Here is a 15,583-nt window from a genome sequence, read left to right as displayed (position 1 = left end):
ACCTTCTTCTGTAAAAATCTGGTTTCCATCAACAAGTACGGTTATTTTACATGATGCATCCTCAATCATGAAGGTGTAATGATGCCACCTATGGTCCATTGGAGTTTGATTGTGACTGAAGTTATGTCTGTAGTAGAAAACAACCGAAATGAGGTAACACACTTGAGAATTGTAACTCTTGATGCAGCGGACATTAATCATGACAACATAAAGCAAAAATAGTTTGTTACACTGATATGGGTTCTTGAAACCCTTCCCAATCCTTGAAAAAGATTACACGAGGCTGTGCCTCTTGTATTACATTTTATTCAAAATGAAAAGCAAAAAAAAAAAAAACAAAAAAAAAAAAAACAAAATAACAAACAAACACATAAAAAGCATTCGTATTAATTATGTATACACGATATAGTGCTACATAGTCCTGAACCGCGGCGTTTGACTGGTTTAGGCGCTAAACTCGTGACCAGGGAGGCTGCGGGATCGTTTTCAACAAGCCGATCTGCCTGGATCGGCTACCGAAATGTGTCCATGCTCAAGGTACTTTACACTGCGTGACCATGCGATATAATCTTTATCTGTCGCAAGTTCGAGGTAAATTAAGTAATAATATTTGTCACGTGGAGTATGTTGTGAAATATAGTCGTAATAGAAGGTGTATAAAGGAGGAGAACTGAGCAATCAGATTCATACCTATTTTAGAGTCATCCTCAATTTTTGTGCTCCTGTTGTAAGTCTGCAGACGTGTTTATGTTGCACGTACATATTATTCGAGAGGAAAACATTTGTTTGGACTGTTCAGTGGAAATAAAAAGTGCTCAATGTTTGGATCATACTATTAATTTGCAACTGTTGTGAATTATTCAAAGGAGTTCTTGACAGTGCCATCTTGACAATGTCACGATTCTTGGTGCACCAGTACATTTCCGGTTTTGATATTTATGCAGAACTTTTCATTCTTTTGGGCTTTCATGGAACTTTATTAAGATTTGTTTGGGATTCACTTCATAATACTGTACGTTTCTCTCACATTTTCATTCATAGCTTAGATAATTAAATTATTTGTTAAGTTTTGCTAAACTTGTTGCATTAGCTTCTTTCTATTCAATAGCTAATGGCCATATATTTGTAACATTATAATATACAGACTGGCGTGGAGGATTGATGCTTAGACTATGGGACCCGAGAACCTTGCACAGAGATTTCCATTGACAAGTGAAGCAGGCTGGTCTTGATATGTTTTTAACACATTTAACATTGGTTATGAGTGTAACCAATCAACTGGACTGCCATCAAGAAAGAGGAAACATTATTGCTTTACACAGATACTTAAGCTGCATCAGCAAGCAAAGTTTAATAAGAGTGGGGTAAAGTGAAAATTTGATTCGATATAAAAGACGTCAATCAACATATCAATCATGAACATACAAATGTCTCTCCACTGGGTAGGAAGCTTAGGTAGCATAGACCTATTTTGTATGTATATCAGAGGTTTTCTGATGGAAACAAATTTAAATATCAACTTTCATGAGTACGAGTAAAATAGATACTAAGGTAGAGGTGTAACAAATTGACAGCTGAAAATATATGTTACGAAAGAGTCAAAAGTAGGTCACGTCAACTAACTTTTGGTATGGTTGATTTCTTCCTGATATGCAATGACATACCAATTTTCATGTGTAGGTTTAATATATATTACAGGCGTAATGAATGAAGGAGTGAAGGTTATATCCACTCTCAGTTTTGTATGCGAGGAGATAAATACTCATTTTCAGTTATGGTACTTTGTATGGAGGACCGCAGCCGAACAAAGACTGTCCACTAAAAGCACTTTTTACTTCACGTTTGTTTGAAAACAACTGAATTCATCGTGTATTTCCTATAAGAATTTCTTAAGATGCAGTCTTATTTTCCAAATATGGCAGTACTGTCACACATGGTTGATTTTTTTCTGAATGGTGTCAACTATATTAAATGATTTTCAAACCATTGTTAAATTCACTTCATCGTGATTTTATGTTATAAATGAATAAAACTAAAAATGATTACCCATTTAAAGATACAATCAGGTAATTGGAAGATACTCTAATAGCTAGGAATTCATCGTCGTTCGACAATAGACTTAGTGGGGTACAGTTCTCGTTGGTGGAAACTTGCAACCAAAACATCATGGTGAAATTGGATGTGTCAAATGGTTCAACTTGAAGTGAAACATTTTTCTCCGGGATTCGTGGAAAATAGACATCAAATTCTGGAATAGATATTTCCTCGAACTCTATGAAAGCAATCATTTTCGCGGTTCATTTAACTGATAAATACTATTTTGAGTATTTGATCGATACGTTTGTCAGCAAACAAATGAAAAATGATGTATTCCCGGAATCTAAAACTAAAAAATTACTTACCAAGAAAATCTACCCAGGAAAACAGAACAAAGAGTATTTAGATTAAAAAAGGAGATATATATATATATATATATATATATATATATATATATATATATATATATATATATATATATAGCTTCAGTCGGGAAGGAAATTATAAAATGATACATCAGAAGGACCGTTAAATTTCACATAGTGAATTTAATTCATGCCAATAAAACAAAAACAATAGTAATGTTTTCCGTATTGTTATATGGTGCTTTCAATGATATAATGTTTAAATTTACACAAGGTACCTTGACAATTATCATCGCTGATTTCTCCTACCATCAGAGTTGTTTTAGATCCTAGACATCGGATGCATTTTATTTGACCGTACATGGGTTGGTACGTCCCAGCTTCGCATAGCGAACATGGTTCTGCACCATCATTTGACCAATGACCAGGAGTACAAGCAGCTAGAATAAATGAATTTGTAAGTCACAATAATCTCAAGTTGTCGGAAGAAAAATACTATCTGAATTTGACAAATTGCATTAATATCCCTGAATCATTGCACAACTTGATCGGCAGTACATTTTCTAGGGATTTAAACCACTCTGTAATTTCAAACAAAACAAGCTTATTATATTTACTAGTTTAATTGATGGCGCTTGTGAGGTCCATTTACCGTTTGCCATTTTTATACTATTCATAACTGTTTCCGTTTATAATTAAAATACCATCTGCAAATGACTATATTTGCAAGACTTTGTATCTCTTTTCTAATTTTATGAATACGTATATACTAGAGAAATGAAAACAAATGTTTTCTGTCTTTACACTTTTCCGAAATGCATCATACTAAAATTACAATTGAACTGACAGCGAAAAGTAAAGATATTGTTACTTATAGTTAAGTGCCCTGATATTTTTTTCCTGCTGATATTTCATTAACAGCAGAAATTGAATGTAGAAGTGATAGCAACTTTAAGATTAATAAGTTAACTTTATGATAATAATAAAATCTGAATTGACCTCCACCGGGTGTTAGAGTAATAAGATGTGAAATGATCTCTATTAGCGTTAGTGTAATAAATCTGAAATGGCCTCTACGGGTATCAAAGTAATAAAATCTGAAATGACCTCCACGGTTGTTTGAGAAAACATGTATTTCAACTATATTAAACAAAACAAATACAGTACATAACATAAACAGCATAAACTCTCTGCATGTTTCTATACTTACTTTCGCAGTAGTCAGCTGAAATTGCCCCTGTAATTCTCGTGGTCGTTAATGGTGGGCATGCCTTACATGCATGTTGTTCGGACATGTTCTGGTAGTATCCCTTCTGGCATGATGTGCAAGTCATTGTGGTTAAAATATGTGCCTTCCGAACACTCGACTGAAAGGATTTTAATAACATACATAAACAATGGCTTTGAAATAACGATAAATTAAAAATATAACAAGGTGAGGTAACTCTAATGGATAAAATAACAAAGACAATTTAGGGCCACTTGAGGCAAAATAATTATACTAATATCACCCACTATCTCTACCTTTCGTAAAAGTTTCAGTATCGCTAATTGTTGCATATATTGATAATTCATAAATACATATATCAAGCATTATAGTTCAGTAAATATTCATTTCGTAGACAATATGGTCTCATAAAAAGGGAAGTCATGATTAGGAGGTGCTGTAGCCGTAAACTTACTGCACGAAAATGAATCCGCTGATTCTACAGATCCAGATGGGCAAGAAATTCTAAGGTGTTTGGCCTGTGTTCCATGATAAACAACATCTATGTCGGCAAGCTTCTCAGAGATGTTAGTGTTTTTAAAATGGTCATCAATACTTTGGAAGGTATTTTTGAACAGATTCGAAACTTTAAGATAGCCTTCTTCTGACGTCAGATCGAGTTGAAGGTCGTACTGGATGGTCAAGGTTTCCGAAATATTGTATAGGTCAATCAGCGTGTCCCTTTTGCTTCTAACTAGATCTATTTCTCCACAACGTACCTGTAATGAACGAGGTAAACAACATAGATGTTACCACTGCATGATTCTCTAAGTTAATACAGGCAACCAAGGCTGTCATGTTTAGATTATACGTTTCGCAATTAGATTAAATTCCGTGTCAATATAACAACTAACACCATTTATTTCTCAATCAACTTGTGATGCCTTCAGTTAAAGATATACGTTAAAAGTGTTCGATTGTTCTAAATTGTTAACGCCAACTACAACGTTGTATACTGTTCTCTTTTAGAGACAGTAATACTTGCATCAGACAAGACTTCTCAATTCCGCTTGTTCTAGAGACTGGCCATGTACTTTAGTCCCAAAACATTTATTCTAATGCTGATGAAACCTCTTTATATTAACCACCTCCATGAAATGGCCCAACTGTGTTCTGTTTATGGATGTTTTAAAGTATCGGGATGTTGAACAATACTGAAATAAATTGTTGGACTCCTAAAAAGAAATGTAAGGAAAACTAAGAAGGTGAAACGATTTCAAAGACAAAATTTCGTACCAAAGAGGAGGAAGAAAACAAGGTTCGTATCAATATAACATTTCTAATTGCCATCAAAGTTTGAGGGTCTAGATGAACGGTAACAAAATGAATGACAAATCATACTATTCTTGATATATTTTCATAAATAAATTGTTTCCGATTATTTGTATTCTTCCAAAGAGTAAAACTGATTCACTGTTCCACAGAAAACAATATTGCTCTATTTCTATCATTAATTATGTGATAATCTTGGACGGGAAATGCTCATACCTGGATGTTTCCAACATGGCATTGATTAAGATCTTTACAGGCTTCGGGTGAGAAGAGTATATCTGAACGGATGACATTATAAAAGTTTTCCCTGATTTGGTTCTGTGTTTCTGTATCTGGACAGTGGCCAACATAAAAGTATGACTCTGCCCCAGCTACTGGTCGTCCACTTCGTGTAGCTTAGAAGAAAAAAACATAAATAAAGATGGGAAACTCCACGTCAGCGCAACAAATTACATTTCTTTCTTTCTAACTTACAAGTGCTAGATTCTTCATTTTAGCTGTTTTTCATATCTCCTCTAGTCTCTCTCTGTCTGTTACTGTTTGTTGAGCGCGCATGGTTGGTCCGTCAGTGTTACCAACATAGTTTTAGACAACGAGAGAGAGAGAGAGAGAGAGAGAGAGAGAGAGAGAGAGAGAGAGAGAAACTTGGAATTTTGATTCGATGATGTAAGATCTGATTTAGTACCTTCTATGTTTACAACACGTACATTAAAACGTGGATAATTGTTCTCGTTATGCAACTGATTCACATTTACCAGTAACTGCACATTCATTAAACGGCTACATGTGCTCTCAATGGTCCGTTATTGAAACCGTTATTGTATATTTATTCATGCGGCATGGATCAAACTCAATTCGATATACCAACAATATCGATAAATCAAATTGCTTCATACGAACACTTCCAAAATGTTGCTATTCTTAAAGTATATAAGTTGTTTTTTTTAATGTTATTTTTCTAATTCATGATATGCTATGAATAATTGTATTTTTGGACTTTACGTTGTCCAAGATCAAGGTCGTTTTCTACCTGACCTGAATGATTTTTTTATTCTGTTAGCAACTAGTACATAGCCAATATTTTCTCTATGAGCGTGGGTTTAATATTAGGATCATTATTAATAGAAGCAAACATATTTATCTTGGTCCAAGTCAAAGACATTGTGTATTGCATATTCTTTTTTTATAATATTAGTAACAGACCTTCTAATAATAACTAAGATTGTATCTCGTACACATTGGAAGTCACTTAGAATAAAATGTTCCATTAGGTAATGTTTTGTTTCTATTTGAAAATGATAATTGTCATCTGAATTCACGTAGAGGATCTGTTGCTGGAATAATTATTTATTCGTGCTTTAAGATTTCAGCAGAATCAGTTGTATTAATGTTGTGTCCAGTATTTCATTTGGGCTGGAATTTATTTATTAAAAGTTTTAATTCAAGTGATTCTACTCGTGAAATATAAAGTCCTTAATATAACATTCTTTGAAATATAGACTTTGATTCATAGTGAAATTCAAATAAGGATATCATCTTGAATTGCATTATTGTGATTCATGAAAATAATGTTGGCACATCACTACGGCACTGGCCACTATAGGTACATCAACTGTTCCAGCGATTGATTTGTTTTGGAATAAAACTAAGGTTTATTCAGAACTTAGGACTTTTGTTCGAAATTATAGGATTATTTGGAATTTATTTCACAATACCGTAAGTCTTTTTTACATTTTTCACTTTGCATTCTTGGGCAATATATTATTTGTTGAATTTTACAAAGTCTGTTGATGCTCACTATTTTCTTTTACACATTTTAAGACCATAGAGTCATAATAGTATGTATGTATGTATGTATGTATGTATGTACACACCTTCACAAGCTCTCGTAGAAATTATGGGTACCCACTCTCCTCTTGTTGAACACACATGAAGTTTCCTCCAATCTATACCCGGCATATCGGTTCCTTTTATGCACTGAAACTGGCAGAAATCTCCACCCATCCATATATCACAAGCAACAGCACCATTCTTTGGAGCTTTTAATGGGACACACTTATTTCCGTCTAAAATCATAGATGGAAACATTAGATTAATATATTATATTATTGTTGCTAATGTTATGAATAATTACAATGATTCATAACGATTATTTAGCTATTTTGCATACAAATTATGTCTGAATAGGAATGATGCATTCAACTTGGAAAAAGGGTTATATTTAAAGCTGAAGAAAATTCAGGTCATGTTAGACGAAAGCTAACTTTCGATTGAAATGCTCAGAAAAGTAACAGCAACTTATTTTCTTAAAGTTACATCAAAATCCACATATATAAACAAACCATGAGAAGGTCATTTTTTATCTTCATTGCTACAGACTTTCGTCACAGATCAAGAAACATTGCATTTTTGAATAATTTAGTTTTGCCATGATTTACTTGAAAAGTGTTTTTCTTTGAAATCCATATTTATGTTAGCAAATTGTAACTTCTCTCTCTCTCTCTCTCTCTCTCTCTCTCTCTCTCTCTCTATATATATATATATATATATATATATATATATATATATATATATATATATATATATAAGACCGTTACATTCATATTTCATTACAACATGTTTGATAGTGTGCCTGAGCACACGCTCCAAGTGCATTGCTGTATTGATAACACGGGTCATTTTAAAAATAGATATGGACAATTCAAACAAACAACCAGGAAAAATTTTTGTATGATAGTCTCTTGTTGTAATATGTACATTATGCATTTGTTTATAGATAATAAATGAATGGAACACTGTCAATTGACTTTAGTTCGTATATCAAAAATTGCAACTGTTGGTATGTGTTACTGTTCATTTTTCGAGTTCGAATATGATCATGACATCACTAACTGGTTTGGCTTCTGTGAGGATTTGAGTGGCTGGTTAGACCAGTTTGTGCTCTGAACTGTCTGTGGAACATTAGACAGGAAATGTCGCCTGAGGTTGTTGAACCAATAGAGGACGTTCCCTCTGCACTGCCTCTGCAATTCTCCTCAGCTCATAATCTGTAGCTCCAGGAGAGATGAAACTTCACCAGGTGGAATGATTCTGTGCTAGATCTTCCCAAGAATCAGTGTCAATGTTTAAGTGTACAAAAGATGAGCTCAGATGGTCTTTTAAGAGTTTCTTCATACCTCCCTTAGATCGACTTTCCTCTTTCGTGGAAGATATTCTTTGGTAGGTGCTTGGTTGACATGCTTGTGAGGCGACCCACCCATTTTAACTGTAATTTCATCGCTAACGTGTGCATGCTTGGAATGCCTGTCCATGTGAGAACAACAGTATCTGGGACTTTCTCTTGCCGTCATTCCTCATCATTTTCTCCAGGCAGCCCATGTAAAAATGGTTCAGCTTCTTGTCTTGGTGTCCGCACACCATCCAGGTTCTGCATGCATACAGCAGTGACAGTCGCACAGTAGCTTCGTATACCTTTAGTTTTGTTTGCAGACTAATGTCTTTGCATTCCAACATATTTGCGCATAGTCTGCTAAAAACCGCATTTGCTTGTCAATTCTGGCGTTCCAGGTCAGGTCCGGCAGTGTCTGCTACCATAGGTAACAGTAGATTGTGCTTCCTGTGACCGTTGACACAGAATAAACGGATATCTCTGGAATGTTGTGTCTGGTGGATTAGGAGGTGGCGCAGATATGCTCATCCCCCAGGATGTGGCAAGAACTGCGTAGACAGCGCATAGCGTCAGCTCAGGTGGAGAACGACCCGAGGACCATTCATTGCATCCAGACTTATCTATATAAGTCGCGACATTGTCTTGCCACCAAATTCTGTCCCTAAAGAATGACGAGGGTGACTCTTCACACCTTTCTCTAAGTTAATTCCATTTCACGCGTACGTCATGATCTTGGTAGAGAACTTGTCAGGTGCAATATTCCATTAGCGGCTCCGGATGAAACACCCCTAGCTGATGAGGTACAACTACACCTTTTTCTGGAGTGGCCAAGTTAAAGAACAGCGATGTAAGTCTGACGTTAGGCTTGCCTTCGAAACACAGTTAGTCACCGACCTCACTAATTCCTCAAAAGGGCGCGAACAACCGACTAATGCAAATGAGTTTCCCATTTTATAGTAAACAATATACTACTAACATCAGCGCCTATTCATCCACCATGACCAACCAGTTGAGATCAAGGACCAATTTAATGAAGACGCAAAGTCTCTTATTTCAGAAGTAGCGAAGGATAACAAGCTCATCATCCTTGGTGACGTCAATCCTAGAGTTTTCACAGATCACCAGACATGCTTAAGATGCATCGGCAAAAACGAGGTAACAACAATGTAATCGTTCTGCTGAGGCAATGCGCTTCAACACGACCTACTAGTCACCAACAGTTTTCTGCCTGCCAAACCGCATCAAGACTTCTTGAGCCTGCATTCTAACAGCTGCCATCTCACTGATTACATCATCAGCAGAAAAGGAGACAGTTTGTACGATTAAAGAAGTCCATGAGAAGTGCAGAATGCTGGACTTACCAAAGTCTCATAATATTAAATTGATTATACAGATTAAGCCTAGCAGACGAACGCAAGGTTACAAAGTGTCTATAAAGCTCAAGGTCTCCAAATTAAAAAGGATAATGTGCAACCTACTAAAACAATTGATGCGAACTCGCAGAATGTCAAGGAGAAATATATATCCTTTAGAGACCCTTGTATTCAGGTGCATCAAACACTCTCGGTCCCACATCACGGAAACATGGATAGGTTTTAATGGGAGCATTCATACAGAGAGCAGTGAACAAGAAACTTCAGCCCCAAAAAGCCTGTTTAGAAGTCAACGCTTCATCATCTAAGAAGGCAGCCTTCGACAACAACATCAAGATAACTGTCCAATGCAAACTCAGAGAGGCGCAATGATTATAGTTAAACAACAAGGCATGTGAGATTTAGTCCTACTCTAACAGGAATGATCGAAAGATCTCCTACAATGCTTTGAAAAGAGTTCTAGGAGCTGATCGCCCGACACTGCACACTGACAAAAATAAGATACTACAAAGATGTGAAGAACATGACAACAACATCCTCAGCCAATAGTCATCTATCAGTGAGAAGGTAATTGATTGTCTGACCCTAGTATAAGTCAACAAACGTCTTGCTGATCCTCGTTCCGTCAAAAAGCAAAAGCAGCCGGACCGGATGTAATTCGAATACATGTCTACAAAGCTGGCAACTCGCACATGGCACAGAAACTGACTGAATTGTTTCAGTAAATATGGACTAGAGGAATTCTATCCCAAGAGTACAGTGATGCGTTCATCGCTCACTTGTACAAGGGGAAAGGCAACATACATCCATCGGAGCAAGTTGTCAGTAGCTGCAACAATTGTCAGCAGATTTCTGCTGAATCACCTTGTGCAAAACATCGATCAAGGTTTTCTGCCTGAGAGCCAATAAAAACGCCTGGAACAGAACTCCAACCTATATACGCCATTTCGCAACCTGACAAAAGCCTGTGGCACGGTCAGTCTTGGGGGTCTCTGAAGGATCCCAGCAAAATTATGTTGCACAGTTAAATTCATCGGAATGGAACTGCAATTCCATGATGGCATACTGGTTCACGTCGTGGATGACTTAGTTATCTGACCCATTCACAGGCACCAATGGAGTCAGGAAAAGCCGCGTGTTGGCCTGAACCCTCATCAGTATGGTATTCTCTTTCGTGCTTATCTGTGCCTTCCGTGACTATGGTACTGGAATCAACATCGGACGGATAGCACACTTTCAATCTGAGAAGACTACGGGCTAATGCAGAGTTCGTGATCTGTTTGCTGACGACTGTCTGACATGCTACAGAGTATGAATCGTTTCTCTTTAATTTCAGTCTCACAATCATTATCAAAAAGGCAGAGTCTATGCACCAACCTGCATCAGGAAAGCCCTTTGTATAGCCTACCATTGTAGTGAATAGCCAAACCCACTACACAGTGGACATGTTTACCTAATTTAGCGGCATACTGTCAAGCGCTCTCCAAATTGATGGTGAAACCATCGCCATGAATTATTTACCCATATTGGACAAACCATTGTGATATTATAACTTTTCAACACTTAATTGATTTGGGGAAAACTTTGAAAATCTTTTTTATAATTGGGATCAATACTACTGATGATACTGATCATAATAGAATCTCTAATTTCACTTGTCGATTTATGTGATGTTATGTAATTGTGGATCAGGCAACTACATGTCTGTTATACGCACATAAGGCGGACACTGTTATTTCTATCTTTCACAGAAATGCAAAACAAAAGAAGAAATGCAAATCTGACAATTAAACGTTAACCACAAAGTACAATAATATAGACAATAATACAGAAATTTAATATTTGAGTGATTGAGAATATTAATGGTTGTTTCGCCAATTCCCTTTTCCCAACGATAACGAACGTATGCAAATGTACAATCAACTATTACATGCCTAATGCCGCAATTCAAAATTTGCATGAATGGCTTATATGAAAGTCAGTAAATATGTAAAGTTACGTAAACAAATAACATTCTAAAAAAATCAACAACTGAACAGAACACGAAGTTTTTAGCTAAATATAACTAATAACTCAGCAAAGGTTTAAAATGAGTGCTATCGGTGTGAAAAATTTGTTATGTAGTTTATAATTGATCCAAAAGGCATTTTATGGGGTCCGTAGGAATCGTGCACGGACCGGTTGATGCATCGCGTGGTACGAATTCTGCAGACTCGTAAAATCGAATGTCTAGTCAATAACAAACCGCATAACTAATAGTCTGCCAATATGAACTATAAATAATCTTTTGTCACTTAGGCTTACCTGAAATTTGCATGTCACATACAGGTTTAGTGCTTTTTTGTTATTAAAATTGAAACATTGATTAACCGACTGAATACTATTGTGATAAAAGTGCAAAATGGTATATACTTATGCATGAGGGCTGTTTTGTTCCCCACTTCCATGACCCAAATAGCCCCCTGGGATCTTTGTTGCAGATTACTAAACCTTGTCCCTCCAAAACTTTTCCTGGGTCACATGAAATGTTACAGGCTGCTCCTAATTGAGAACCGTGCGGACAGTCGACCCTCATGTAGGGCGTAGGGTAGATACGATGGCATCTTACATCTAAGAAGCAATATTTTGAAAACAAAGACATATTACAGGGTGCTGTGTACATAAGAAGGAAGGATAAACAGGACACATACCAATGGAAGGAATTTATTTTGTAACAGAGGATTGTCATTAAGTGAAATCAAAAGCATGATAACGAATCTATGAATAATATATATTGTGTAATTAAAAGTTAGATTCAACACATTTCAAGCTTGTTTTTTCTTCTTATTCTTATATAATAATTAATAATATATCTCGAACAAACTTACCACGTACGATAACATTGAATATGCACGGGCGTGCAGTGTTGCCGTCCGAATCTTTAGCAATATACTTTATCTCGTGCGTTCCTATTTCAAATCTGCTGCCCCGCTCTAGTCCATTTGAAAGAATCGGCGAAATATGAGGTCCACTGTTATCTTCTACGGTGGGAAGCTCCCATGATACACGTGTTGAGTTGAAACCCTGGTCGGAGCCTTGAATAATTATACTTGGACAGGTAGAGAATGTTGGTGGTTCTATGTCTGTAGAAAAAGTTAATTTCATATTTAGAACGCAGAAAATATTGACGTAAAAATGGGGCATATACATGCCTAAAATAAATGATTATTCATTTTAATTTTTAAAGTTTCTTGATGCAAATGTGGTGTTTTATTTAAATCAAATCTACATGAAACAGATTAATATTCGCAATGGTTACTTAATTATTAGCTGCATTAAAGGACTTGCATCTGGAGAATAATGTTTCTGTTTTTGTCTGTACCAAAAGAGAAGTATGCAATAATAATATAATATGGTTCTTGGGCATTATACTTTTATCTCCGTATACTTGGCCAAGGGTCTCCGAATTGTCTAAGGTAATCGTCTTTATCGATCACTGACATCTCACTTCTGTCAGCGTGGGTTTGAGTCTCTGGGTGTGCCAATGGGGGTATGGGGGTATGGGTTTGAGTCTCTGGGTCGGCCATTGGGGGTATGGGTTTGAGTTTCTGGGTCGGATAAAGGGGGTTTGGGTTTGAGTCTCTGGGTTTGCCAATGGGGGTATGGATTTGAGTCTCTGGGTCGACCAATGGGGTTATGGGTTTGAGTCTCTGGGTCGGCCAATGGGGCATGGATTTGAGTCTCTGGGTTGGCCAATGGCGGTATGTATTTGAGTCTCTGGGTCGGCCAATGGGGATATGGGTTTGAGTCTCTGGGTCGGCCAATGGGGATATGAGTTTGAGTCTCTGAGTCGTCCAATGGGGGTATGTGAGAAAGCTTGTCAATAGCTTTTCGTCGGTTGTTGGTTCTTCTCTGATTCCCCTCGGGTTCTTCCTCCACCAGATATACTGGCCGCCATGGATAACCTATCAAGTGCTGAAAATGGCTTTCAACCCACAGAAGCAAGCCAAACCGTCTCTTATTAAAATAACAATGAAGATATTGTACAAGTACGATTTTTTTTTAACTCTGTTGATTTATTAGTAATGAGTATATACTCAAATGTTCATGAGTTCAAACATTTAATATGTCTGAAAGACAAAACAAAGGTTACATAAAAACACATGCAAGAATAAAATGGGCATGTTTTTACCAGCTAGCACATTAAGAACAAATAAAGAAATCGAATACTAACATACACAATATTATGATCATTTCATATAAAGAACTAGCATCCACAAGTAAAATGTACATTGTAAATTCGTTTGTTTCAAGCCTTGGTTTCTTCCGTGTTGGGCTTCTTTTTCTCCTTTCGGTAAGAAGGTGAAATGTACTTGCGTTATACGTTCTCAAATGAGCACGTTTTAATCCGTTTCCAAATACAACGATTGCTGTGGTGGAATCTAGGTGCACCAATATATACGGTCATATCTGCATTACCAGTAAACTTGAATGCCTTGTTATTCTTTTTTGATCATATATGTAAACAGCCCATGTAACAAACTGCTGTCTCGGAAAGAACAAATGGTCATATAAAATGTAAAACCTCCAAGTACCTCGAAAGCCTACTAAGCATGGTGCTCAAGTTATTATGAAACTAGCAGTTTTGTAATGTATTAGCCGAGTAACAACTGCCACGATCACCATGCATAGTAATATTTGTGGTAGTTTATGCTAGAATTCGAGACAAATATTGCTCTATACACTGGAATTATACAATTAGTCCAGACACAAGGTGACGGAGACGGGTGCGCTGGGGTTTACTTCCTTAAGCCTGAAAGTTTTGCTTTCTCTTTATTGAATATAAATATTTTCCTCCAATTATTTACGATATTAAGGTAGAAAGGAGGAAAACGTTTGTTTTAAAGAAAAGGATGGGCCGATCTCTCAATAAATCTATGCAATTATCCCTCCTCTAAAAATAAAATGTTTGATACCTCATGAATATATCTCATAGCCAAGGAATGCTAATATTATGCGCAGACGCACTACCTATAATGATATTTAGCAAAGCAGATGATTTTGCTTACCTCGACAGATAGGGACACCATTTCCTCTCCATGTTTTGCTAAGAGAACAAATAAGAGTCCTGCTAACTGATGGTGGCATGTCGTATCCTTTTTCACAATGATATGTGCATATACTTCGAAAGTTGTCATTGTCAGTGCATGATACGTTTGCTCGAGCCACCGGCAAGAGAGTATTGCATGTAAACGCTAAAAAAAAATGCGACTTGAATAAATTAAAGATATAATTCAAGATCTTAAACCTCACCAAATCTCATCAACAAAAGAACGCTTCTATGTTTATCAAAGGCAGACCATTTAATAATATTCGAAAGGAGAGGGGACAATGATTTACTTAAAAAACCCAGGATATTTCTGTTTTCTATTGCCTTAAAATAATAACAAAAACGTATGGATAAATGGATAAAATTAGTTTCTTTTTTTCGTTAAATCAGAGACTGAATATTTTGTACAAACTGTTTGGGAGGCAGACAATAGCAAGACCCCCTCCCAATAAAAAAGTGAATGGTCGGTCCTCATTCAGAACTGTCGTTTATAGCCCTTGGTAAAATTATTACAGCTAAAATTTGTCCGATAGTTTTATTTTGATAAAAAGAAACGTCCTTGCATCGTTCATATATTGAACCATTTTGAGTCAGGCCAGGATCTGATATAAGGTGAGTGAAAGGTACGGCCTCACACACGACAGGGTTGTCACTATAATGCCTGCCTCCGCGACCCCACCCCAGCCTACCTACATTTCTCTCTTTCTTTCTCCATCTCTGATATATGCGAGGCAGAACTATATATATATATATATATATATATATATATATATATATATATATATATATAATATACTTGAAAAGTAATATGACTTTTATGGCTCATTAATACAGATATATAAACATTGTTTCAACAGTAGGCTGTGGTATCATTAGATTGATGATGAATTTCCTCTGTTCAATCATTAGCAACGTAAGGTAAGAACGAAAAAATATTAATAATCCCTGTTTTCTAAATGATTTATACATGGTACACAATTTCATCGACATCCTTTCCGCTTTCATCACTCT

General features: G+C 36.3%; 1 protein-coding gene across 1 annotated transcript in view; it reads right to left on the bottom strand.

The window, feature by feature from the left end:
- The window catches only part of LOC149777721 (sushi, von Willebrand factor type A, EGF and pentraxin domain-containing protein 1-like), a 49,848-nt gene that overhangs the window by 12,578 nt on the left and 21,687 nt on the right, over positions 1 to 15,583 (bottom strand). The window contains exons 3-9 of the mRNA XM_089940430.1: positions 14,532 to 14,717; positions 12,351 to 12,605; positions 11,896 to 12,093; positions 6,816 to 7,007; positions 5,158 to 5,336; positions 3,613 to 3,769; positions 2,681 to 2,842 (exon numbers count right to left, since the gene is read on the bottom strand). Of these exons, the coding sequence (XP_089796556.1) occupies positions 2,681 to 2,842; positions 3,613 to 3,769; positions 5,158 to 5,336; positions 6,816 to 7,007; positions 11,896 to 12,093; positions 12,351 to 12,605; positions 14,532 to 14,717 (1,329 nt within the window). The remainder of the gene's footprint in view (positions 1 to 2,680; positions 2,843 to 3,612; positions 3,770 to 5,157; positions 5,337 to 6,815; positions 7,008 to 11,895; positions 12,094 to 12,350; positions 12,606 to 14,531; positions 14,718 to 15,583) is intronic.

The sequence above is a fragment of the Sinohyriopsis cumingii genome, chromosome 17 (assembly GCF_028554795.1).
Source record: "Sinohyriopsis cumingii isolate HCF-2022 chromosome 17, ASM2855479v2, whole genome shotgun sequence".
Taxonomy (NCBI): Eukaryota; Metazoa; Mollusca; class Bivalvia; order Unionida; family Unionidae; genus Sinohyriopsis; species Sinohyriopsis cumingii.
The sequence above is the reverse complement of the archived record's forward strand: the minus strand, read 5'-3'. Positions and strand labels throughout refer to the sequence as shown.